At 40.9% G+C, this 26,955-nt stretch overlaps 1 protein-coding gene across 1 annotated transcript in view; it reads left to right on the forward strand.

Moving 5' to 3' along the window:
* LOC124260085 (kinesin-like protein KIF2A) overlaps positions 1-25,125 on the forward strand; it is a 39,304-nt gene extending 14,179 nt beyond the window's left edge. Inside the window, exons 6-23 of the mRNA XM_046694333.1 lie at positions 130-246; positions 1,533-1,680; positions 3,279-3,382; positions 3,867-4,029; positions 4,723-4,813; positions 5,063-5,129; positions 5,602-5,690; positions 8,266-8,408; positions 9,196-9,270; positions 9,434-9,480; positions 9,727-9,815; positions 11,250-11,360; positions 18,495-18,499; positions 18,722-18,848; positions 19,125-19,228; positions 19,921-19,991; positions 20,197-20,259; positions 20,832-25,125. Coding sequence (XP_046550289.1) covers positions 130-246; positions 1,533-1,680; positions 3,279-3,382; positions 3,867-4,029; positions 4,723-4,813; positions 5,063-5,129; positions 5,602-5,690; positions 8,266-8,408; positions 9,196-9,270; positions 9,434-9,480; positions 9,727-9,815; positions 11,250-11,360; positions 18,495-18,499; positions 18,722-18,848; positions 19,125-19,228; positions 19,921-19,991; positions 20,197-20,259; positions 20,832-20,914 — 1,697 coding nt within the window. The 3' untranslated portion in view covers positions 20,915-25,125. The remainder of the gene's footprint in view (positions 1-129; positions 247-1,532; positions 1,681-3,278; positions 3,383-3,866; positions 4,030-4,722; positions 4,814-5,062; positions 5,130-5,601; positions 5,691-8,265; positions 8,409-9,195; positions 9,271-9,433; positions 9,481-9,726; positions 9,816-11,249; positions 11,361-18,494; positions 18,500-18,721; positions 18,849-19,124; positions 19,229-19,920; positions 19,992-20,196; positions 20,260-20,831) is intronic.
* The last annotated feature ends 1,830 nt before the right edge of the window (positions 25,126-26,955 follow it).

Below are 26,955 nucleotides of genomic sequence, written 5' to 3' on the forward strand. Positions count from 1 at the left end.
CAACACCTCAGATCACCCACTCACAGAAATGAAATGTTTGACAATGTATAAAAGTGGGAGACTTTATATTTTGTACAAACAGCTGGTCTGGTCAATAAAAAAATGCAGTGTTTATTGATGGTGTTCCAGTGTCGTCTGCACGGTCTCGTCCCAGCTATGCAGCACGTCCGGCAGCTGCCCAGAACGGGAAGGTGGACCACTCCATACCAGTGCAGGAGGGCAAGGATGATGGAAAGAAACTCGGGGGTCAGTTTCCTGTGGTGTAGCCATCAGTGAACACTATACCTGTTAAACTGTTCAGCAGACTCTGAAACACTTCTGCAACACTCACAACATGCTTTGCTGATATTATAAAATATGCTGTCAAAGCACTTTGTTCTCTTTGGGAATAAGGTTTCTAGGGCATGGGAGGACGACTTTGTGTACCACAATCCACTTGTCGTGGGTCAGATATGAGGATTGCTCTCTTTATGATCTTTGTATGTCTGTGCCATACCATGTCTCATTGGAGTGGTTCACCAGTTCCTATATCACTTTCAAGGCCTTTTCTGTAGGATTTCCTACGTTATGGTTAGAATTGTTTTAGATATTTTTTCTTTAATTCTATTTTTTAATTTATCTGATCTGGATTTGGTGGTAAGTTGGTAGTAAGACCAGAAGCATCAGTTAGGTGCAAGTCTACAGGCGTTCAGAAAAGGTTCCTCAGATGTTGGACATAACTCTCAATCTGTCCTTGTTTTGTTATTCAAAATTTTGATAGCGTCTGTCCTTATACTCTTACTCTAACACATTGGTGGATCCAGTAGGGAAAGTTACGGATGTAGATGTTTTTGCCTCAATGTTTTCACCTTCAGTCCATCTGGTCAGTATGGTGTTACCACTCAGTGCGCTCCCATTTAAGGCTGTTATGTTCAACAAAACAACACGCGTTCAACGCTCCCGCACTTAACTTGTCTGCTCATTCAGGCTGCTCATGTGCAGATACATTTCCGTTCTCTTTAATAGCCGGAGAATATAGTATAAGCCGGACCATACCGGACAAGAAGCACAAACACTACAGTCAGTTCCTCCTGTGCTGTTGTTCACTGTGACTTGTGTAGTGTGCAGAAAATTTATTCTTTTTCCAACATGTTGCGTCTACCTTTGTTGTAAAGTGCAGACACCTGTTCACCTGTTTACCACATAGTAGGACTGGGAGGAAATTAAAAAACCAGGTTCTCGGCAACCTATTACCTGACCCAACCCTACCCAAAACTAGCGATCTGAAGTGCACCCATTGAGTTTTGTCGTTACTGTCACAAAACAATGTATCATGAGGCAAACAGTGGGTCCAGGAGTACGTTTGTTACCAGCCCTACTATACAGCCTATGACCAAGTATTGCTTGTAGTGTTCGAAATAATGATTCTGTCTGTGGCTGCCATCAGGATAATTGGAAACACTGAAAACTGAGGACAATCGTCAGCTTTCAATAGCCAACAATCTTGCAAGGTCTACTCTGAACTTGTTTCAAGCTGTGATGTTTTGTGACAGGACGGCGGAAGTCCAACTGTGTGAAGGAGGTGGAGATGATACAGAAGCGGAGAGAAGACAGACGAGCAGCACAGCAGGCAATCAAGGAGGTCAACGAGAAGAATTACGACACTTCGGACCCAAACTGGGCTTTTAATGCAATGATCAAGTAGGTATCATTTAGTAGAGTTACATGAATAGGTCCTCAGTATTCAGTAGTATTATTTCAAATTTGTTACAGGATGTAACTTGTTATTTTCGATGTAATTGACACAAAATGAAAAAACACAGTTTGACGTTAAAACCATATCTACGGCCTTCCTGAATGTGTATTAAGTTTTCCATTTGCCTCAGGGTTTAAAATCTGTTTCAGTTATAGACTTGTGATCGGTTTCTTGAACAGTCTAAATAATTGCAGATAAGTATGCATTATACCCACATTTGTGACTTGATGGGAACAAATGTTGACGGTATGGATCGATGCTTACACTGTCAATCACCTGACATCAGGCCTGAAATATGATGTGGCCTTGACTATCTGATCAACCCAAAATTTTTCTGCTGTCCAATGGTACTTATGTAGTGAAAAGACAAAAAACACTCATATATATATATACCAATTTACAGGCCATTCCATTCACATGACATTTTGGGGGCACAACTCACAGGCCCTCGTGTCTTTGCGAAGAAAGAAGATTAAGCAAAATAATTTTTTGAGATGACCCCGACTAGAAATGCTTCACAGTACAATACATTGTGACAAGGCCGGACACTTCGGTGTACCCCACCCGACTGCCTTTCCGATCGCTACGCTACCATCGCATGCAATCGATTAAAACTTAATGTAAACATAATCATGTGATTGGCTTATCGATCACCACTAATGACACCTACCAATTCTTTATTGTTATTTCTGCAAGTCGATTGAAACCCGATTTTGACCCTCAACTAAACGATCTTGACACAAATGGATGACGATATGTCCGGACAAAGTGGGTGTGTGGTCGAAGCAAGCCCTCTGGTTGGTTGATGCTTGTTAAGGTGACATTTACAACTGATACTTTCTTTTGAGAAGTCATTGCTCGAAAAATATTCTTACATTAAGCAGTCGATGAAAGGAAAAAATCCAGCGAATACAAAAAGAATGTGCAGATTTGCAAGCGTTGACCAATCAGAGGGCTTGCTTCGACCACACCCCCATTTTGTCCTGAGGTTTACATTAAGTTTTAATCGATTGCATGCAATGGTAGCATAGTGATCGGCAAAGCAGGCGGGTGGGGTACACCGAAGTGTCCGGCCTTGTCATAATGTATTATGTGAGGCATTTCGAGTTGGGGGTCATCTCAAATTTTATATATTTTTTCAAAAGCTTTAATCCTCGCAAAGACACGAGGACCTGTGGCACAACTGTGTGTATCTGAAGTTGAATAAATGACAGAAGTCATTAATTTTTCCCACACGCCTTCTAATATACCTGATCCGTGAAGATCCGGGATAGAATAGGTCTTCAGCAACCCATGCTTGCCACAAAAGGCGACTATGCTTGTCATAAGAGGCGACTAACAGGATCGGTTGGTCAGGCTCGCTGACTTGGTTGACACATGTCATCGGTTCCCAATTGCGCAGATTGATGTTCATGCTGTTGATCACTGGATTGTCTGGTCCAGATTCGATTATTTACAGACCGCTGCCATATAGCTGGAATATTGCTGAGTGCAGCGTAAAACTCAACTCACTCACTCACTCTAATATACCTTGTTCTTCCAGTAACTATCGAGGTAACCTTGAGTATCGACCAATCACATCTTCTGACCCCATTGAGAGCCACCAAATCAGTGTATGTGTCAGGAAGCGACCTCTAACGAAGAAAGGTATGTGAGATGTGAACGGATTTGTTTGATTGGCTTAGACCAATTTCAGGCATCCTTCTGATATAGTGATCTTATTTGCAAACTATCGGCATTGCACACAGTGTCAGCCATATTTGTGTGATGCTACTAATATTCCTGCACACAGCGACATATTTAGTGGAATAAACATAAGAAGTGGGATGACACTCAAATAAGCAGAAAATGTATCTCAATTCTTGCATATGAATAGTATATAACTAAACGTTAAAATTGAAGATCAAAGTAAGTCATTAATTCATTCCATGAGGGGGCTGTTGACATAGGAAGACAGCTGAAATCTGAAATTCGCTCCTGAACAACCGATACTAGACATGGAACCAAACACACGCCCCTTAGCAAAATGATGGAAGGTATTAGCTAACTGCATTCTTGCCACAAATTTTGATAATCCAGGTGTAGTACAGGGTTTTGACCTCTTAAACTGTATTTGTTCATGTCCCTGCAGAGACGGCGAGGAAGGAGGTGGATGTCGTCACCATTCCAAACAAGGAGAACACCATCGTCCATGAACCAAAGCTCAAGGTGGACCTCACCAAGTACCTGGAAAACCAGTCATTCCGATTTGACTACGCCTTCGATGATTCAGTCACCAACGAAATGGTCTACAGGTCTGTGCAAGCTAGAAAGGAGGTCAAATGATAACATCAACATAACATATCAACCCTAATGATAAGTCCTGATGTAGCTGAGAAATAACTGCAATAGTTCTGATTGCGGCATAATGCAAGGTCTTTTTATTAATGTCTTGTTTTAAAATGTTTATCGTTAGAATGCAAGGAAAGGGAGGAAAAAAGCACTTTTGAAAGAGAGAAATCAATTTATTCTCATCCATGGTCCGTGGTGACACATTTATGTGTATGTTACTGACAAAACTGAACATAATTATAAAGATCCCTAAGACTGATGATGTAAGTTTGTGTATTGTGTATGTAAATTAAAATGTTCTTTCATCACCATTTACCATGATGGAATTGTTATTGTAGTTTGCTCCATGTTGCTAATGTGATAAAGGGATTTACTGTTTACTGATTTCAAAATCTGTCAAAACATGATTTATTTTGTCTCACCCAAGAGCGTAGTATAGGGAATTGACTTGGTAAAGTTTACAGATTTTGAGAAATGTTTGATTTGCAGTGCAATGCAAAAGCTGTATGATTGTGAAAAACATCCAGTATGACATTTTTATGGTGATTGCTTTCTTCTAACTATATTATTAACCTGAGACCCCTAACCCTGGAATTGAGTCAGTATGGGGTTGACATGTCTGTTATGAAGACTGATGGAGATCGTTCTGTCTACAGGTACACAGCCAAGCCCCTGGTGGAGTGTATATTTGAGGGAGGGATGGCTACTTGTTTTGCGTATGGGCAGACAGGCAGTGGAAAAACACATGTGAGTCACGGCCTACATGCTATTTAGAGAGGGTATGGAAACTGTAATTTTGATTTCCACAAAACTGGAGAAGAGTAGTGGTAACTGCATTTAATATCTGGATGTCAAAGAAACGAAATGATATTGTGATTTTCTGTGTATTGGAGAGATAGAAATAAAGTATCTTCTGTATGAAGCTTTTGAAATGTCAACTCAGCTTTGAAGCTTGGTATTCCACACTGAAGGGTTGACCTCATGGCTTGTTTACAGACAATGGGAGGAGATTTTTCTGCAAAAGGACAGCAGGACTGCTCAAAAGGAATATATCTCTTAGCAGGTAAGATCTGTAGTACTTTATATAAGACTGAAGTATTATTTCTATGTTATGTGAAGAGCTTTAATGGATACAAAATGTTTTATTGATTTTATTTTTTAAGGTAACTCAACAATTTTCTTGAGAACATATACTGTGCAATTTTACACCCTTTCAAATAGAGTTTGTCTAAGGTGCTGGAAGTCACTGTGCAGATTTATGGCTCTTTCACATACCTAAAGCCTGTGATCTGGCTTTTTTTCTGCACCATACCTGTGCTCGTGGCTTTCACAAACTTGATGCATATCTTGGACCAGCAACACTTCAGTGTTTATACCCTCATTAAGCTTATACACTATTTTGTAACTGCAGTACTTCAAATCAGTGTTAAACCCATCTCGCCTGAAATATTATGTGGCCACTTGTATAGTGTGATACAAAGATGTTCTGCAATTTATGTATTTTTTTGTATCCATGTCTTGTTACTCTATTTCAGCCAAAGACGTTTTCAAACTTATTCACTCCAAATTCAAGAAACTTGATCTGACTGTTGGGTCGAGCTTCTTTGAAATATACAGTGGGAAGGTAAGGGTTACCTGGCTTGTTCTCAACACACTTGTGGATGAGATGAATAATGATCCTTAGTTTCAGATATGTATTGTATTAATCACCTCTGTTTACTCTTGTTGAATATCCCATTCCATTCCACAAAGTGATTCCAGCTTTGTTGTAACTCTTACGTGTTAGATTATGACAGTTGTGAATGTCTCAGCTCCAAGAACACTTGTTTGAACGATGTGCCGACCCTGTTTGGATACCAGGGTCCCATTTGATTAAGTAACTTTAGCGCTACAACAGTGGCAAGTTTGTTTAAACATGTATCTGTATTTTTGTCATTGTGGCAAGTTTGTTTAAACATGTATCTGTATGTTTGTCATTGTGGTAAGTTTGTTTAAGCATGTATCTGTATGTTTGTCATTGTGGCAAGTTTGTTTAAACATGTATCTGTATGTTTGTCATTGTGGTAAGTTTGTTTAAGCATGTATCTGAATGTTTGTCATTGTGGCAAGTTTGTTTAAACATGTATCTGTATGTTTGTCATTGTGGTAAGTTTGTTTTGTTGAATTGGAACTTGGACCACAACCAACAATGCAATTTTAGAGTTGGTACTGTCATAAGCTTAAATTGAAGTATAGGAGTTGCGATTGTCTGGTTTCCAAGATCATTTTGTAGATCTGTTTCATTGGCATTCTAGAAGTTTGTGAGTAAATCAGAAAGTGTACAACTTTATGGAAGTACTCATTCCAGCATGAGAATGGTGTAGGAATCTTCATCAAAATGTCTGATAAGCAAAAACTGAACTGATCGCATTCCGATTCACTTAGTGGAACTTGGCTTAGGTTTTGATGACATCTCAGTACATCGTACATCATACATGTAAGGTTGAGTACTGTAAACGTATTATATTTCGCGCAGGTTTTATTTTCTCCGTTTCGCGCAAAACATTTTAGCGCGAAAATTTATACACCGCGAATAAACCTGTCATTCATTCAGTCTAGCCAGGCTCGCCCCTGAGTTGTTACCATAACACATCAAGTTTGAAGACAGAAATCTACGGGAATCTTAAAATGACGACTGATAGTAGCATAAAGAATCACACTTAACTGTCGCTGTAATGGATTTCCCAAAACATAATTAAATAATGAGCCAAATCCCATCGCCGAATTAGCGAAAACAGCAATGTGTGTTGTGGCCGCCATGGAAATTGGTCACATGACAGATGGTTTGATACAAAACAGATTACCATGAAACGACTCAGAAAGAAATAATACAGCAGTATTTTATTTATTCATTAAGAATTTACGTACCAGTACATCATGAAGCGAATAGTCACTTAACACTCAATCATCTCATTCACAACAACCCGGCTTGTTTGAAATCACAAAGAGCTTCATATACAGTAGAAGTTAATTCGTCAGATCGTCAGAATTCGGAACATAAGACTGATGTGTTTTTCATCTCTTCCGTGAGTAAACAGATTACTGTGTACTAGTATATCGCACAGATAGGGATTTCCTGTGAGTAAGCAATAAACGCTGCCTGACAGGTTAAGCCACTCTGTTTGTTTTCACTGCTATTAGTGGCGGCCAAAGAGACAGCTGGCAGTTCCGGCAATTACTGATTGCGCGAATAATTGACCGCGCAATGTAGTCTAAACTGTCAATTCCACGAAAATTGCACCACGCGAAAATAAGTACGTTTACAGTAATTGAATGATTGGCTGGCCATGGTCCGTCACCTCTGATATATCCTAAATTGTGACCCATGCTGTCAGTATTGTTATAGTGTAAAACAGTGTTCTCTCACTTCGGATATGATCCTACCCCTACTATGTTGTAAGGCAAAAATTAATGAAATTCTCTTAGTGTCAATCCCAACTCTCACCTTTAGACTGTGGTTCCATAGCCTGTAAGTGGCTATGTGTCTTGTGATAATAGTGTAACAGATGTCTCATGCTACAAACAGTAGTGCTGGTATTGGCATACAACCTGCGGTACGATGCATCACGATACTAAAATGTTCGTCACAACGATATATTGCCAAAGTATTGTGCACTGAAGCTGCGATACGATACGAATCCCGATATAAGGGTGGCGATACGATACGTATCACGATACTAAAACCTTTAACTCTAACACCAACTATAAAACACTTTAAGATCAAAACAAAACCACTTGAAAGTATTTCATCAAATTCCGCCAGCGTTTTTCAATGTTCATTCGGAAATGAGATATTTACGTTTATACACGGACTTTGTGAATGTTCATAAAATGCGAGCGCTATGTTTGACACAGTTCCTGACGCAAGAATTTCCGAGAAACTTATGAATGGAAAATAAGTATGCATATATTTTAATCAGTAAACAAAAGTAAGTCTTTCTTGACAGATATCGGGATTCGGCAATATTCAAAGTAAAACATCGATGTATCGTGGCCAATCTGAAGTATCGTATCGGGATATACTACTATGTCAAACTTTGTATCAATTCACTGTATCGGCGGCCCATGGATCGATGCATCGATGCATATCGATGAATCGTCACACCACTAACAAACAGTACTTTACATTTGCTTACTTATGTACATACTTCTTGTTACAGGTCTTTGACCTTCTAAACAAGAAGTTAAAATTGCGAGTTCTTGAGGACCACAAACAGCAGGTACAGGTGGTGGGCCTGAAAGAGGAGGTGGTCCAGAGTACGGAGGAGGTGCTTCAGCTCATCCAGCATGGGAACAATGTCAGGTGGGCCAACAGTCTGGTTGTAGTTGTAGAGGTGGATGGCTTTAGGCGTTGAGGCTAATTGGTTAGTGATAGGGATGATGCTGACAGGTGTGTGATGTAGGATCAAAACCGGCTCCAATGTTTTGTTTGAAAAAGTAAGCCTGCGGCAGAGGGAAATTGGGGAGTGCCGATAGGCCCAACCCAATTTCCTGAGGCCAAGGGGTTACTTTTTCAAACAAAACCGATCACAGCAATCCTTCGTTGCCTAGTGGATAAAACCGCCAAGCTAGTAAGCAAAGGGTTGCAGGTTCGAAACCAGGGATCGGTAGAATATATTGAATGTTTTCAATATAATGATATTTTACAATTGTATTCAGTAATAGCAAGACAAAGTTATATCAATCTTCAAAACAGGTAAAATAATTCAAACTCAAGGGCTATTTCTCAGAAAATCCCGGGGCAGTGGGAAATTCAGTAGAAAATCCCTGGGATTTCTTGGAGAATGCCCACGAAACTGCCTGTAGACGTTTACTCGGTAAAAGGAGAACCTGCCGAGAGAATATAGTGAATTTACTGGAGGTTTATAAGTATGGATAATGGCAAGGTGGCCCTGATTGGAGAGGGGATGTTGGTAGAAGAGACAGTGTGGCTGGGAATGATCCTGGGAGAGAGGTTAGGGTGTGAAGCAGACTCGTTATGGGCTGCTGATGGACAAGGGCATATAGGAGAGTGGGGATGATTTTGTGAATTTGACGTTTGGAACATTCACATCATTTTTTTGCACTAAAAATATTTCCTACTTTTACAGAACATCGGGTACGACTTCTGCAAACCAGCACTCTTCTCGATCACATGCAGTTTTTCAGATTATTCTCAGGAAAAGGTAAGGCGTCAATATTTTGTATAATGCAGTATTACTTCACAAGAAGGTTATGTAAATCGAGAGGTTACGACTTGCAACATGATAAGGAATCACTTAGAAAGATACTTGTGTTAAATACCATGTGTACAATTTGTGCTATATGCTAGCATTCTTCCTTTTTCAGGAATAACAACAAGCTATTCGGAAAGTTCTCATTGATAGATTTGGCGGGTGAGTTAAATATAAATGTTACTATGTAAACAATATGTAGACCCATAATGCACCATATTCAACACACAACTGTATGCTCAAAGTGCTGCACCAACATTTACTCTCAAGTGCCATTCATTGACTGTGTCACACACACACTCTTGCTTGATCACATAGTTTGTGTTTGTGAACAGTTTATAGTTTTTGAGGTAAATGATCTAAATCAGTAATCAAGAACTGCTACTTATGTAATTCTGATGTGTTTAGGAAATGAACGAGGTGCTGACACGTCAAGTTCTGACAGACAGACAAGAATGGAAGGAGCTGAGATTAACAAGAGTCTACTGGCTCTCAAGGTAAGAGGGGAAAAAGTGTACATGTCAGTTACAGTAAGTTTACTCTGCATGTTCTCGTGTTATACGGTCAGGAGTTAGCTTTAGCAGTGGCTCTTATCTAAGAAGTGTTTTGGTGCTGGTTTTAGAAAAAAGATAACTGAAATGTTAATTTTTGAAAGTCTATTCTGTCTTATAGCATGAATTTATAGATATCAAGGGATGCCATGTACTGTATTGTCTTGTGTAAGTTCTCATTGCATCCACATGTCAGTGAATCATCACATCCTGATGCTAACCAGGGTGCCGTTCCACTAACCGATCTTAGCCCTACGCCAATCGTAAACCCCTAAAATCCCAATCTTAGCGTGACGTTAAGATCGGGATACCGTTCCACAAACAATCGTACCCAAGTCAATCGTAAAGTTAAGATCCAAAGTCTAAGTTACTTATGACCAACTTAGGATTGCTAAAATCAATCATAGAGGAAAAAAATGGTGGCTTTCACATTCTATGTGAAGAAGAAGAGTGACCATTTCACCTTGAGCGTCCCTAAAACCCCCCACAAATGAATGTGTTTATTTCTGTGATGTAAACAAATACAACACTGAAGCCTTACACATGTGAGGCAAGTCTGACCACTGTCGTCATAGGAACACAGCCAGGGAGTCGGTGTAATACATTTGTACAACAATATTGCAACGTCATGGTTAAGCATAGGAAGGGGTGGTGAAGTGAACAATGTTCTGAAACAAAAAGATACAAATATGTTTGATTATGTGTGCTAATTTGGTGGGGGGTTTCAAGACCACTTACAGATTCTAGATATGTTATAGAGGATGCCTCGTCACGCCTTGTTTATTCTGATCGACAAGGTTCAGCCACATCTTATGCCTGATACCCAGCGTTCACACGCACTTGCACCTGAAACCAAGGTGCTCACTACCCTAATATTTTTTCTCGAGGTTTTTCTCTCCACGTTTACACTTGGTTCCAAAACTACTTCCTTCGTCTGCTAGACTATGCAAAAGGAGATTACTTGTGCCTCGCATTTCCCTGTCGCACGAAAGAGTCTCGATCTAAGCTTAGATCGGATCGTAAGATCGGCACTGGCTACGATCGGTTAGTGAAACGGGTGTAACTTTTAGCTAAGATGATTGTAAAATTGGCGTAACTGCCTAAGATTGATCTTAGGTAAGATCGGTAAGTGGAACGGCACCCAGGTCGGTTTCATCTATTATCACCTTTGGGAGTGCAGATGGGCTAAACTGCCACAGTGCCAAAATCTGCTTCACCCAAAATTATGTCAGTACCATGCCTTGACTTCAGGATTTTGCCTAACTGGAAAATACCTGTGACTTGCATCATTACTTCATCTGAATACTGTTGAAGTAATTAAACCCAACTGACTGCCGCCATCACATCGTTAACATATCTGCATCTATGTTTGTGTTAAAGGAATGTATCCGAGCCCTGGGGAAGAAGGGGACTCACTTACCTTTCCGGGCCAGCAAGCTGACCCAAGTACTGCGAGATTCTTTTATAGGGGAGAAGTCAAGGACGTGCATGGTAGGTGACCTACAGGGTTCTATTCTTAAATTGTCTGCTCCGCCTCCCTGGGGTAGTGGTTAGAGCGTCCCCCTGGAGAGCGGAAGGTCGTGGGTTCAATCCCAGGCCGTGTCATACCCAAAAAACATTAAAATATGGTACTTGTTAATCCCTGCCTGGCGTTTGTCTTGGAGTGTATAATGTGTCTGTGTGGGGTATTCATGGTTAACCACGGCATGGTAACTCAGTGAGCTAGCACTATAAAACCAGCTTATGTCTGGGCTAGTACAAGCAGCCATACATACATATGCATGTACATCGTCATATGAGCAAAATATTCTTAAGTGCGACATTAAACCCCATTTCACCTCACCTCACATCACCATACCTTAACATAGAGTTACTACAGTACATCTGCACTGGGGGCTCTATCTCTTCATACACTGAAGGGAGTGGTAATAAACCTTATCCTGACTCATGCTCTTTGCTTGTCTTCTTCTTCTTGCTAACATAGTGGAACACTTGTATCTCCTTATTTGAAGCCCCTTCAAAATAAAATCACTAATTGGTACTCACCACGAAGTTGCTCCCCTTTGTCTCCCCTGGCGGGGAAAGGTGTCGCCACCCTCTGGCCATGTGCTCCACTCTCCTTCTTCAGTGTGAGCAGGATGTGAGAGCCTTGTGTCTCCTTACACACATATCCCTTTGATAATCTCTTAGTTTTTACCTCTCATAGGTTACTATAGAGGTATAGCTAGTATCCTTTACTATTTGTATTGATTAATTATCGTATTTCTACTGTTTATTCACGTATTCGCGGATTGTTCAGCTAGCTTTACGCTCATGAAAATCTGTACGATTTGTAGATTACGCTTTTGCCCTCCGATCCACATGTAATATGCCCTAGTTGTTCTACTGCGCGCTTAATTCACGCTTGCAGTTACTGCATTAATTTATCTCATTCTGCATTTAATAAATATCATCTTTAAGGCCTTAAGACGCATGCTGCAGATAGATCACGCAAACAAGGGCAAAACATGGCAGAGAGTCCAGATATTCCATCCAGTCAGCTGCTAGCGATCGAATTCTCTCCCGCCTGGTGTTCTGCTAGAGACCCCTGCGGCAGAGGAACGTGGACGAGTCCGTTACTCGAAGAAACGACCGCCTCCCCAGACATCCCGGCCATTGCAGACTAAGTCTAAGAGGGCTCTCATCGCCGCCTCAACGCAGATTGAGGACACCCAGGGCAGCGCAGACTTCCAAAGGGAAATCTACGAAGACAGCAAGAACTTTCAGCCGAGATCGCTCCAGCAGCAGAGTTGGGCCTCTACGATGATCAGCCGATAATCATCCCCGACTTACGGCAGAAGAAGCGACCGTGTCAGCGACTGTGACTTCTGCAGAGATCTCCATGCAGCCTGATGCCTCTACACCGACGCCAGACGCCATTGATGTGAACCCCATCGCAGAAAAGACGCCGACGACTTCGGCCACAGATCATCCCAGAAGACATGATGCGCAGATTATGAACATCATGGAGGACCACTACAAACTGCGCAAGCAGGGTCCGAGCCTTCGCTAAGGCTCCAACGTGACAGCACCCCAGAGGCACCCCCATTAACGTAGCAGCCAAGACGATGTCACCTTCGCTGGAAGTCCCGCACCACCTTGACGGCGGACCTAGATGTACAGCTCTTCGCTAAGGCCTTCGCTGGGCGGAGAGATCATCACCATCTTCGATTTCATCTCTAGATATGGACTCAGACCATCAGACATCACGGAAGCCTTCGCTAAGGTCATATCATCGATCCCCGGACCGACGCAATGAAGCTTCGCTAAGGCATTCGCTGGCGACATATGATTCCAGATCTTCATCGCCTAGAAGAACATCGAGGGACTGCCAAGAGCTTCGCTGGGCTATCAACATTCACCTCACAAGTCTCCGAAAGATCATCCCATAGACGATCTCCACTTCGCTCATCACCAGGTCGATCACCCATCAGATCTCCACATAGAGCGCGACAAGTCAACTAGATCGCCACAAACCTCATCAGATATACAGACAGCTACACGCAGTCCCGGCGAGCATCTACAATTTATTAATGATGATGGTTTTGAGGATGATGGAGGAATCATATTTTCTGATGCAGAGATACGGCATTGGATGGTCAATAACCTAGATCTCACATCACCATCTAAAAGTGGCAATACAGCTCAGACGATTTGATGAAGGAAGATGATCCAGATGCAATCACTCTACCCCCGACGAATCTGGACATATGCAGTGCCACAGAATCTAGATGCAGCTTTCCAGAAAGCTACGAAAAGTTCAGATACCACATCTGCCCAACTTTCAAGCCAAGAAGTTCTCCACGATAACATGGACTCCTTCTACAAGGCCCAGGACATCGATGAGAACTATAAGATCATCAGCCATGTAAAGAACAAGATTTACAAGATGGATGATCGCAAGTTGGCTCATATAGAAACCATGACGAGACGTGATGTTCTTTGGGTTAAATAGATCTAGGACGCATCAATGAGACTCTTATTACTAGATTCCGGATTCCACGACGGAAGATGATAGAATGATTTATTCTGCCTTACTTATGCAAAAGAAAGATCAGCAGTTTTAACGGATCATCTTACATCTGTTTCAGCAGCATTGACCTTAGCTCGCCGCCAAGGCCTCCTCGCCTCCTGTAATTGGGGAGAACTTTACAGCCCCACTTTATACAGCCCCGCGGTCGACAACATCCATCTTTGACGGAGAAATCGACAAAGTCGCCAAGGAAGTCTCTAAGGATTCCAGGGAAGTCCTTATGATTAGATCGATGGACACACTAGCCAGCTGCCATTCGGCCAGACTTCACAAAGATACTCAGGCAGATCTAAGTTCACGGGCCTACAAAGAGCAAGAGACAGGAAGATAGCCAGCTCTAGAGGTAAGATTCTTTTCACGCCCATATGGCAACTATAGAGGAGGATCAGGAAGAGGCAGGACACCCAGAGGTTCCCGCAATTATAGACGCTGAAACACAGGTTCGAACGACTGGAGTCTTCCACCCCAGCCGCTCCAGTACAACCAGCTCAAGTGGGTGGACGCCCAACTACACTGGGAAAACTGGGGAATACTGCAAGACCCTTTACGCCTCCAACATTCTTCAACACGGATTTCGTGATCCCTCTACAGGCTAAGCCTCCGCTGACAATCAAACCCCCAAGTTCGATTTACAAGCTAAATAACTACCAAAGATAAAAGAGGCTGTTTCATCACTCCTATCCAAACAGGCCATAGAAGTAATAGATCAAGCAAACGCCGAACCAGGTTTCTACTCCCCAGTTTTCCTAGTTCCCAAGAAAACTCCACGGAGAAATACAGACTCATCTACAACATGAGCTTTTCAACAAGAACTATCTACGCAAAACCACCGGTTTCGCGATGATACATTTACCTCAGTTACGCCAGATGATTCGGCCCTATGGACTACATGGGCAGCATAGATCTACAGGATGCCTACTTGCACATCCCCATTCATCCCGATTCCAGGAAATACCTACGATTTACTCTAGAAGGGCTACATTACCAGTGGAAAGTAATTCCCATTCGAATATCATCAGCCCCTGGCTATTCACGAGGATAACGAAACCGATTATCAAATTTCTACATCGCCAAGGGCTACGAGCGCTTTTACCTCGACGACGGGATACAAGTAGATCAAGATCCACTGCGCCTCAAACTACAGTTAAATTACATCATAAAGCTACTAACACAACTAGGTTGGTTAGTAAACTTACGCAAGTCGGACCTAGTACCATCGCAAGACCTACAGTTCCTAGGTATTCGATTCATCACAAATCGCAACCGTATTATTATGGTACCAGAAGACCGCTGGCTCAAGATACAACAGACCATTCCACCAGCTCTACTCTCCGCTACCACTGCGCATAATGGCAGAGCCTACTAGGTCTTCTCACATCAGCCCAAGACATGACTGTCACAGGCAGATTACAGTTACGCCCCCTACAGGTCTCATCAACGACATCTCAACGATGTACAACCATTCAGTCTACCAAACACATCTCAGACCACATCTACTATGGTGGACCAAGAAATCGAATGTTCTGCGAAGGGATTTGTTTAGCAGAGCAGGAATACAAAACCCATCTGTATGTAGATCGCCACTACCCAAGGTTGGGGAGCTCATCTCACCAACCACACGATATCAGGGTTATGGAATCAGCAAGAATGCAAACTCCATATAAACAGTCTAGAAATGAAAGCTGTAATCAACGCCATTCTACATTGGAGCACATTTCTACAAAATGCTACTTAATGATCCATACAGACAATTCGACAGTGGCGCTCTACATAAACAAGCAAGGCTCAACGAGATCGATGAACCTTTTGAACCTAAGCTTTCAACTGTTCGATTTAATACAAGATCTAAATCTACATGTCAGAGCAGTGCACATTCCCGAGCCAGAAATATACTAGCAGACGCCTCTCGGCCTCATCTACCATCACCGACAGAGTGGATGATCAACAGGGAAATTTTTGCACAGATAATCAAGCAATTAGGAGCCGCTAATAGACCTATTCGCCACGCCGATTCAACAATCAGCTACCGACATTCGTGGTCACCAGTCCCAGACCCCCAAGCTTGGGCAACGGACGCCTTAAGTCTATCATGGAAGGCCTCACGCGCGACGCTGCCGCCAGCCAGCAATAATACCTCAAGTATTACAGAAAATCAGACAAACACAGAGCCTACAACTCACTTTGGTCACTACTACTGGTCGGGCCAGAACGCGGGTTTCCCATACTAATTCAAGAAATCGGTCAACCAACACTGGAGCTACCCAAGCGCGCTAAACCTGTTAATTCATCCTCACACCAAACAAGTGCACGGAAACCCAGCAATGTTCCAACTACACGTATGGACTGTATACAAATGTGTTTAAACAAGAGAGGATATTCTGCCAGGGCGGCAAAAGCAGTCACGCTTTGCCTTTACGCTACTCAACTCGTAACTTGTACGACGCACACAAGTGGCACAGTTTCAAAAATTATGCAACAAAGAAAGGGTTTACAGCAAGAGAGGCTTCACAACCTCAAGTGGCAGACTATTTGTGTTACCTACGCCAAAACAAACATTTAAAAGGTTCAACGATATCAACATATCTTGCAGCTTTTAGCTCTGTAATCACCATGAGAACGGGTGTCAAATTGACAAGATCTCCAGAGTTACTGGCCTTACTACGAGCTTCCGATTGAGGACCAAAAGCGAAGTTCCACTTCCAGCTTGGGATCTGAATGTAGTGTTACAACACCTCACGAAAGTGAGGTCTATGAACCTTTGAATCGACAAACTTTGAATTTCTCTCACAGAAAACATTGTTTCTGCTATCGCTAGCCACAGCAGCAAGAATGTCTGAAATTCACGCCTGGATTACGAGAGGATACAGTTTGATGACAATCATAACACAGCGCACTCGGATTAAGATGGGATTTCATCGCGAAAAATCAACTGCCAGGTCAACCAGACAGATTATTCCACATCCCGGCGCTTATCCTCTATTCTCGATCACAAGATACACAAGACCTATCACTGTGTCCGTAAGAGCTTCAAAGTTTATTTACTTTAATTTATCCAAAACAAGGAGAAGATTTCTCAAACGCTTATTCATCCCATTATCGCCACTTAATCAAACAGAAGTGTCACGGACCACAATATCTATTTGGATAAGGACTGTCATTCTCCGCGCCTACAAGGCAGCAGGCTTGGACCCACCAACAGCATCAAATCCACATGAGATCAGGGCACTGGCCTCTACCCTCTCCTACACGTAACTGTTCCTTGAACACGATTATGGAAGGATGCTATTGGAAATCTAACATGGTATTTGCTAATCACTACCTAAGAGACATCACTACAGAAGATGTCTCTGGCATTCACCATTTCGACCACTGGTCCTCGCCAGCAACTGACAGTCCCTCAGTAGGCTTAAAATATTATCCTCACAAGATTAATATGTATTTTATACATACTCATCTAGCTTATAACTCTACGGAGTTTTAGGGCTATGTATATATGTTCAGCTTAAGTATTCAACCTTAAGCATATACTTGATATAGTCAATTTCAGTGCCTCTATCAGAGTCACCTATATATATATATATATAATTTATATGTATTGTTCAATATATTCATAATGTAATTCCCTTTAATGGCTTTATATAACCTATGGTTTTCTTTATACAGGAAACATCCTAAATCTAAGCCTTCATGAAGTTCCCCTGTGAGGGGATATTACAGTATATCTATACAAAATCACTAATTATAAATCCAAAGTATTCTGTTACCCACCTCCGCTCCGTAGAGGGATGCTACAAGCAAAGAGCATGAGTCAGGATAAGGAAAAATATGTAATTTTTAGAGTAAAATTGATATTTTATACTTATCCTGACTCATGAGGTTAGCCCTCCCATCCTCCCCCCCACATAACACTTTGGATTTCCCTGTAAATTCAAGTGTTGGGCTCTCGCTAAATCAGGAGAGAGTGGAGCACATGGCCAGAGGGTGGCTTACACCTTTCCCCGCCAGGGGAGACAAAGGGGAGCAACTCGTGGTGAGTACCAATTAGTGATTTTATTTTGAAGGGAGCTTCAAATAAGGAGATACAAGTGTTCCACTATGTTCGCAAGAAGAAGAAGACAAGCAAAAGAGCATGAGTCAGGATAAGTATAAAATATCAATTTTACTCTAAAAATTACATTACAGGTAGGTTGTCATAGTAACTGACATTTACAGTAAATACCAGTTAGTTCTGAGGCAAACACTTTGTTAAACTACTTAAGTTTTACTGAAGTAAAAAGTGATATGGTACCAATATTCTTTAGGTATCGTAAAATTTTAGAACTGTAGTGGAGATTAGTCTCATGTTGTTTAGATATCTATGATGGATTTTAGTCTTGTTAGCTGGAGGACCTCGAAAATTGAATAGAATGTTGTTGTTCACAGTTACCTCCCTTGAGTCATTGTTTGTAGCATGTATATTACTTCCAACTTTGTCAGTTGTATGCTTGGAGATGAAAGTGTACTCTGTTGTTGATTATGATGCGTGTAAGTTCCATTTGATTGTTATGTACTAGATAACGTACAGATGAAAACCCCAGTAGGGACTCCGGCTTCGGGTAGGCCGTCAACAACCATTGCTGGTTATGTTAAGTGATTAAAAGAATCGGATAGCCAGGTTTGGCAATTCTTGACATCATATGATGGCAGCGTAGATCAGTGCTCACAATATCAACCACTAGGTTGTCTGGTCCAGTCGATAGTGCCCTCCAGCTGCTTGAATAATTGCATCTCTGTGTTTTAGAGTGAAGGAGCTGGGCCCAGGGGGTCCTGTGGAGGGGAAACCTGCCGAGGTGGCGCAGTCAGACAACCTGGCCATTGGCTCCATGTCTCCACAGAACAGTGACCTGGCCCTACTCAAGACCTCCAATGTAGGTGATATGTAAATGTGTGACAGATACTCTATTTTCACAAGAAACATAAACTTGAAGACAAAGCAGAGTTTGCTAATACCTAACTCTGGCTATAGCCAATTTCAGTGGGCATCTTTTCATATTTCTATGTCCTCTGTGTAAATTTCTAAGTGTAATATCAGTTGTTTGATGTGATGAAGCAGGAGTTCTCTAAATGTAAGAATACAAGTTTTCTGAATGTCTTCCTGATGGTGAACAAGTTCCTTGTACTGACTGTTTGTGTACTGTCCACAGCAAGAGGAGGTGTCAGAGGAGCTGCTCAACTTCCACCAGGTTGTCAACAAGATGCAGGAGCAAGAGGAAGAGGTCCTAGATGAGCATCGCAATGTTGTAGAGGTAAGCTGGGTGTGCAGGTGCTTAGACTCTCAAACCTGTGCCTCACTTTTGTTAAAATGACCACAGAAGTTTATGAAGTTTATATTTCAAGGATAAAAAGCGCTTAAAGATAAAATGCATCTGTTTTGATGTAAAGTCTCCATCAATGTGTAAAATGTGAAGTAGCAGATGTGCAGTGCTATTGGCCATTGGTTAACTTTGTGTTTTCCTAATTCTACAGGAATTGGGAGTGTACTGATGGCTGTAGAATGAGAATACTTAAATAAAATAGAGAGCCTATATTTAGAATGTTGTCATTTATGTGTACTTGATAAATGTTGTAAGTTTGTCACCCAAGGTCTTTGGGAACCTTGGCTTTGGATGTGTGAAGTTTTACTTTGATAGTCACATGCATGATTCTACAAAGGTTTGTCAAAGTGAGAAGTAGATTCCAAAAGAACATGGAACATCTGAGTGTGGTGTGATTTGTCATGTTCTTAAAAGATATGTTTACAGCTTTAAAATTGCTAGTGTACTTAACAGGTGATTGTCCTGATAATTTTTCCACTTTACAGTCTCAATTAACATTGGAATATCTTATGTTTCTACAGTGTGATATCTTTGCTTGCCAACACACAAACCTTAAAAATGGGTTATTTCCTCCTCAATGTGTGTTGTTTCTCATTTATCTGTTAAAACCTCATGAAGTGGCTGACTCCATGAAGTGGCTGACTGAAGACAAGAAGCTGGTGAAGCTGACTGATGAAGTAGACTATGATGTGGAAGGTAGGACAGTAATATCATCCTCATCATCTTCTTCATCCTCATCATTACTACCTTCATCAGTTGTGTCATGCAACTTTTCTTGTGTTCTTATGACATTCTGTCGAGTTCTTGTCAACTGTATCAGCTGTAACTCACAAGCATTGTTTCAGGAAGTGGTGTTTAATCCTACTGTCGTACAGTTGTTAGTTCTTTGTTTTCATTTCAGCATATGCCAAGCAACTGGACATGCTCTTGGCAAAGAAGATTCAAGCTCTCACTGATCTTAGAGGTTAGTTACACTTCATTAGTCTTCTTGTTTCCTTACTGTCTCAGTACTGGACAGGTACAGTTATGTCTTACTAACAATTCTTTCCTGCAAGACAAACTGTAACGTAAACACAATACATATTTTAGGGAACTTTAGGGTGTGATGTGCATGGCAGAGTTAAAGAGCCTCGACTTCTTTCATGTCACAATACAAAGAAAAGTATAATACTCTATGGATAACAACTTCTTTATTTTATTATGATGCGACGTTCCAGCATTGCATCTTATGCCGTTGTCAAGCAAGAGTAATGTAATACAGCACAGAACCGACTTATATACATGTAACAGGGATTAAGTAAGACAACATGAGGGAATACATCAAAGGGATTAACAATGACAATGGAATAGGTAATAATGCAGTAACCATAGGATGAAGCCAATAGTTGAGGAGGCAGAACAAAATATACATAGCACATGGGATTATTTAGCAATGTTGGCTGGAGTGCTCTGTTCTGTTGTTTTTTCTTATGATTCATCAATTTCTAAAATGCCAATCAAACAGATCGTCACAATACAAATCCATCCTTTTTGCAGAAAAAGTGTCAACTTTCCGCCGAGAAATGCAAGAAGAGGAGAGTCTCAGTAAAAACATCAAGAGCAAGAACAAGCGCAAGTAACCACCCATCTTGCTCCTCCCCACGACTTCTTATGCATATGTTGGCATCAGCGGACCATGACAGTGATGTGTCTATGTGTTGAAACCTATTTGGTGCAGACTGGAAGTACTTCCTCTCAGAGGCTGTCCAACCACAGGCGGCCTTTCTAATGTGAGACACTCACTGTGATACAGGAGAAGCCACTATTGGTGACTATCTTGATGCAAGTGTTTATTGAGCCTGCTGAAGAAGATATGATCAACTTATTGTATGCTGTGATAATTTATTATTATTTCGTCCGTGTTTCTGCTGCTGGATGTAGGTTGGCACAGCTGTATTTCGAAGTCTTGTTATGTTTGTGTCGCCACGGTGTTGCATCTGGTGGGTGGGACTTATGTACATTTCATGCGACTTATGTACATCTCACATAGCTTGCGTATGTTTCACATGCCAGGTGTACATTTCACAAAGCATGCGTTTGTTTCACATGTCATGTGTGTACATTTCATACAGCTTGTGTATGTTTCACATGCCAGGTGTACATTTCACAAAGCATGCGTTGTTTCACATGTCATGTGTACATTTTATACAGCTTGTGTAGGTTTCACATGCCAGGTGTACATTTTGCATAGGTTGTGTATGATTCAGATACCATTTGTACATTTCACATGACCTCACTTATAACATGAGTTAGGCCTTGGCTATCTAACTTGACTTATAGGCCACCTCCATGACATGGTTGAAGAATATGTCGCAGCATTGTTTACTGTTCCTAGTCAGTGAGTTCTGGATGTATAAACAATGGGCAGAAGATTGAGCAGTTTGATCTTAGGTGATGTCAAATGAGACAGCCCTGTACAGTAAACTAGCTTGAAATATTTTGTAAATTGATTTTAAATGTTATCCTTGCACCATGCATAATTTAAGGATTCATTTATGTAATTTGGGACTTGTTTTAACAATCTAATAGTTGAAAAATTCAAAAAAATTCTAGACAACACAACGAAGGAGTTTCCAAATCCACCCCTATATTGGATGAGATCTCCAAGCCCACATGAAGAACTACTTAACGTATCGCATGTCAAAGAATGTTTGGAAACATGCATGAAGTGTGAGAAATCTGTTTGATATGCATTAACATGGGGGAAACATCGTTTGTGTCATTATTATAAGAGAACCATGTTTACGAAGAAGGTCCCACTTTCAGGACCGACATCATCCAGATGCAACACTGTGAACAGTCTTCATTCTGTTTAGCAGCAGTTATTGCCTCACAGATCCACACCCAGCTCCGTGAAAACATTGCCACTTGCCTTAATGCTTTCAGCCACTCGTTTAGATGTGAGCTACACAGGCCATACTTGTCACTCTCATACCAAACAGGTAGTGCTGATGTGAATTGGCATAGCTATTTTATTCATTGCCATGAGATCCACACAGTTTAGTTTCTCTGGTGATGAAGGTTACGATTGTCTGAAAATTATTTTAAGTTAAGTGTGGTCTGAAGTTTTATTCAGATATATTTCTGCCTGTTTTAATATGATGAATTTGTGATGGACAACTTCAGGCAGGCTAACCTGTGGATTGCTGTGTGAAATAGATGTGCTTTGTATAGAAGTCTGTACAGAACAATGTGTATGTATAGAATCTCCTATTAATCTAAGATAATCTATATTCTATCTCCAACTGTCTATACATGGTTACTGTTGTCCAATCAGTCATGAAGCTTCACTGTAACATACAAGCCAGGACTTGGCTTTCATTGCTATATTCACTTATCATATGGGAAGGATTTTGTCATCCCTTCGTTGCAAGAACTAGACTTTGTCATTCTTTGTTTGCAAAGGGTAGGCATTGTCATTCTTGGTGTGGAACAGCTAGATAACGTCATTCATTGCCACAAGGGCATACTAAGCATGCTGAGCCTTGTCATTCTTTGATTGCTAGAGGTGGGCCTTGTCTTCATTTGATTGCAAGAACTGGGCCTTGTCCTCCCTTAATTGCAAGAGATGGGCCATGTCCTCATTTGATTGCAAGAACTGGGCCTTGTCCTCCCTTGATTGCAATAGATGGGCCTTGTCCTCATTTGATTGCAAGAACTGGGCCTTGTCCTCCCTTGATTGCAAGAGATGGGCCTTGTCCTCATTTGATTGCAAGAGCTGGACCTTGTCCTCCCTTGATTGCAAGAGATGGGCCTTGTCCTCATTTGATTGCAAGAGCTTGGCCTTGTCCTCATTTGATTGCAAGAGGTGGGACTTGTCCTCATTTTATTGCAAGAGGTGGGACTTGTCCTCCCTTTATTGCAAGAGGTGGGCTTTGCCCTCTTTTGATTGCAAGAGCTTGGTCTTGTCCTCCCAGGATTGTAAGATCTACATATGCCTTGTCATAGATTGTCATTGGTGCTTTCTTGTCATAGATTGATTGGACATTTCAGTTCCTTGATTACATTAGATAAACCTTGTTTCACTTTGACTGTTGGATAAACCTTGTCACATGTCATTATGTGTTCATTACATTAGATTGACAGTGATGTCCACACAAGAGCTAATCGTTAATTGTGTCATGTGAATGTTGCAAACATCTCTTCACGGCATAGCTGATGATAGCACCACCCCCTTTATACGGTGACTGGAATACGGCCATTCTGGGATTTCCTTTTCAGGAAAAAAATCACCTGTTGTACCCATTCCTTGATAATAAATGGGCATCCTATATCTGTCTGAATCTGACAACTTTCTGAAGATTGTACCTGTGATTATATACATTTCGATTTACTCTTATTTGTATATGATTTTGTTACTCGTTTTGTAACTAGTGTACACTGTAATATTAAAGAACATTTTATTTGAAAGGAAAACATTACAGCAATACATTTAAGTTGTCTAGTTTGGAAATGTATGAAGTTGATCATATTGTGTACTGTTTGTATGTTCACTATAGCATGAGCATCTACCCTTGGTATAAATACACATTAATGGATGTTTCAGTTGGTTGTGCAGATGGTCTGAGTTTGAATCCCATTGTGGAAACTTAGTTCAAGGATCATTTCTGTATCTGTCTGTTTAATCTCATGATTGTGTATGACATACTAACGAAGACAGACCTATGTGATTTCTTTATTCACATATGTGGGGTAGCCTAGTGGTTGAAGTGTTTGCTCGTCACACTGAAGGCCTGGGTTCGATTCCCCACATGGATACAATGTGTGAAGCCCATTTCTTGTGTCCCCCGCCATGATGTTGCTAGAATATTGCTAAAAGCGGCATAAAACCATACTCACTCACTCACTATTCACACATGTATGATGGTTAATATTTTTCTGTCTAAAGTCAATTGTTCAGATCGATGCTCATGCTGTTGATCACTGGATTGTCTGGTCCAGACTCGATTATTTATAGACCGCCGCCATATAGCTGGAATATTGCTGGCGTAAAACTAAACTCACTCACTCACTTCTGTCTAAAGTGGCAGGTAAGGGACAAAAAGTAACAAACACAAAAGCCTCTTTATGTATACATGTTGAAACATCAGTATTTTGATAACAACTACTGTTTTATTTTTTTGCAAATTCATGAGAGGTGTCCATGAAACAAGAAATTATATCGGTCTGGCACAACAATTGCATGAACTGGTTTCTACTTTTCCTGTTTACCTTCTTGATTGTCTGAACCTGTCCTGTCATGTATGGAATTCTACTCTGTCAATACTTCCTTTCCTTTCTCTGAACATACTGTATAGTCGAATATGACACCTGTAAAATTGTACATACTGTATAACCAAGAAGTAACTGCTCACAATTTGTGATGGCCGGTTTGACTGACGTCCAGGTCGGTAGATCTGCATGGCTAGCTTCAATGTATAGGCACTGTGTACATGTGTAATTATGTATGAATGTAAGATATATATACATCCCTCCTGAAATAGACGACTACTTAACATGCCGTCGGATGTGACATTACCCATGTCGACGGTTTGTAGCCACGTGTCTATGGACAGTTTGCTGCATTGCTCTGTGAATAATGATTTTTCTATTGGTTTTGTGTTCTGTTACATTTATGTTTTGGCATTTTGTAATGTTAAACTTATTGAAAGCTTATGTCTGTGATGCCATCTCTAGCATTAAGGCTTCTGGTCATCTTCATCAAAGACAGCTTGATTAGTATTTAGCAGAGATATATATTGACATTTGAACAGATAGAAATTGACACTAATAAAATCATTGAGCTTTTTCATCACAGTCTGGCTTAGTATTTCATTTACCATGACGACGAAAGATACCTGTTTTCAGTTTCTATAATCAAGATGGCTAGTTTCGTTGAAGGCTGTCGGTTTCAAGAATAGATTCAACTGTCAAGAAAATACTTCCCAATCCGTGGAATCTGTTAGGATAAGTTCTCAGTTGTTTTTGGCCAAAGATGAAGAATTTATATCTTCTTAGCTCTGTTAGTCTTCAAGAGGTTGCTAGATAATACTAAATCCCTGTACAATATTTTATACTTTGCTCAACACTAACAACTTCAAGATGTGTCTGTTGCCATGGTGATAGTTAGCATGCAATAGAAATATTTATCTCAAATCACCAGTGTGTGTGTTTTAATATGAATGTTTGTCCTAACTTACCAACCTTATTTAGACCCAGATTTGCAGTGTAGTCTTGGTGTCGGTACTTCCCTCATGGCTTGCTGGGCTGGGAGAGAAAGATTGGGTGCACCACTTCGTACTTTTGTGAGGGAGACTCATTTCCCGTTTTTTTGCCCTGTCAGCTGATAAAAACTAAGATTACTGGAGAGGACTTCGTAACTGATGTACAACTGTCGTAGCACAAAGGTTGCTTTGTACAACGGCACCCTGGGGCCAGGGTGCCGTTGTACATGATCTTAGCGCTAAGGTGACCGTAACTCCCATACCTTAACATAGACTTAACGTAGCCTTAGCGCTAAGGTTGTTTTGTACAATGGCACCCAGGTCCACAAAAGGGTCTTTGCACTAAGATGATCAGGGTCTTGTTGCACAAAGCAATCTTAGTGATAAGATTGTCGCCTATGTTAAAAATCTCATGTTAAAGACCATCTTAGTGCTGAGATAGCTTTGTACAATGTGGTCCTATACTCCATGGCGTATACATTAGACTTGTGATGATTGTAACAGTAAGTGATACACAAATTCAACCCACATTTAATTTGTATTTTCCCATGAACGGTTAATCTCCCTTCTGGGAAAGAAATAGCCACAGGTCTCCCATGTACTCGAGTAAATGTTGATTAAGTCAAAGCACTGATTTTATTTCCGATAAATATTAAATATAAGTCCTGCAGATGTTTTATGCAAAATGATAACTAAACCGTGAAATCCTAAGACTGTCCAGTGCCATGACTAATTTTTGTGTAAAAAAATAATTTCTTGACTGTATGCTTCTCTAATCCATTGCCTGAAGTACAGTAACATGGAAAGGTATAACTTCATGACCCTAGAAATAGAGTAAAGGCCCCCTGTATTTGATTGATGGAATGCCTTGGCCCTAAAGTTCATACCGGGCATGATCACTGATAATAACCCCCGCCAACCGACATAAGTTATTTTCTTGTCTCAGTGCAGTTTAGAGTTACCTCCCTTTGTCCATACCCAGGTGCCATTCTTGAGTTCGTCCATTTATACCAAATCTTTACCGTGACAAAGCCTATTCTGTTTGTTTTTTTTATTGAAGGGGATCTGTTTATCCCCCTAGTCCCTGAAAAGCATTGTATGTATGTATACACACATATATCTCTCCTCAAAGTGTATGCTACTGATTTGGATGGCAGATGTTGGGGTGTGTATATTGAAATGCACATCTGTTCATATGATATTTGTTAAATGTATTGTTCTAATTGTACTTTGATTTCTTTAACATTTTGTTGCTTGTGATGTTCATATATTCACATACTTGGCCACACATGTATTCTGATTTTGTGAATGTGAAGAGTTGATATCACAACAGTTACCAAACACTGGAAATGAGAATAAGGTTGAAATCTAAGTTTACATACATTGTCATAATGTCCACATGACAAACAGCCTTGTCT

This window comes from Haliotis rubra, unplaced genomic scaffold (genome assembly GCF_003918875.1).
Source record: "Haliotis rubra isolate DU_JTF1 unplaced genomic scaffold, ASM391887v1 Scf75, whole genome shotgun sequence".
NCBI classification, from domain to species: Eukaryota; Metazoa; Mollusca; class Gastropoda; order Lepetellida; family Haliotidae; genus Haliotis; species Haliotis rubra.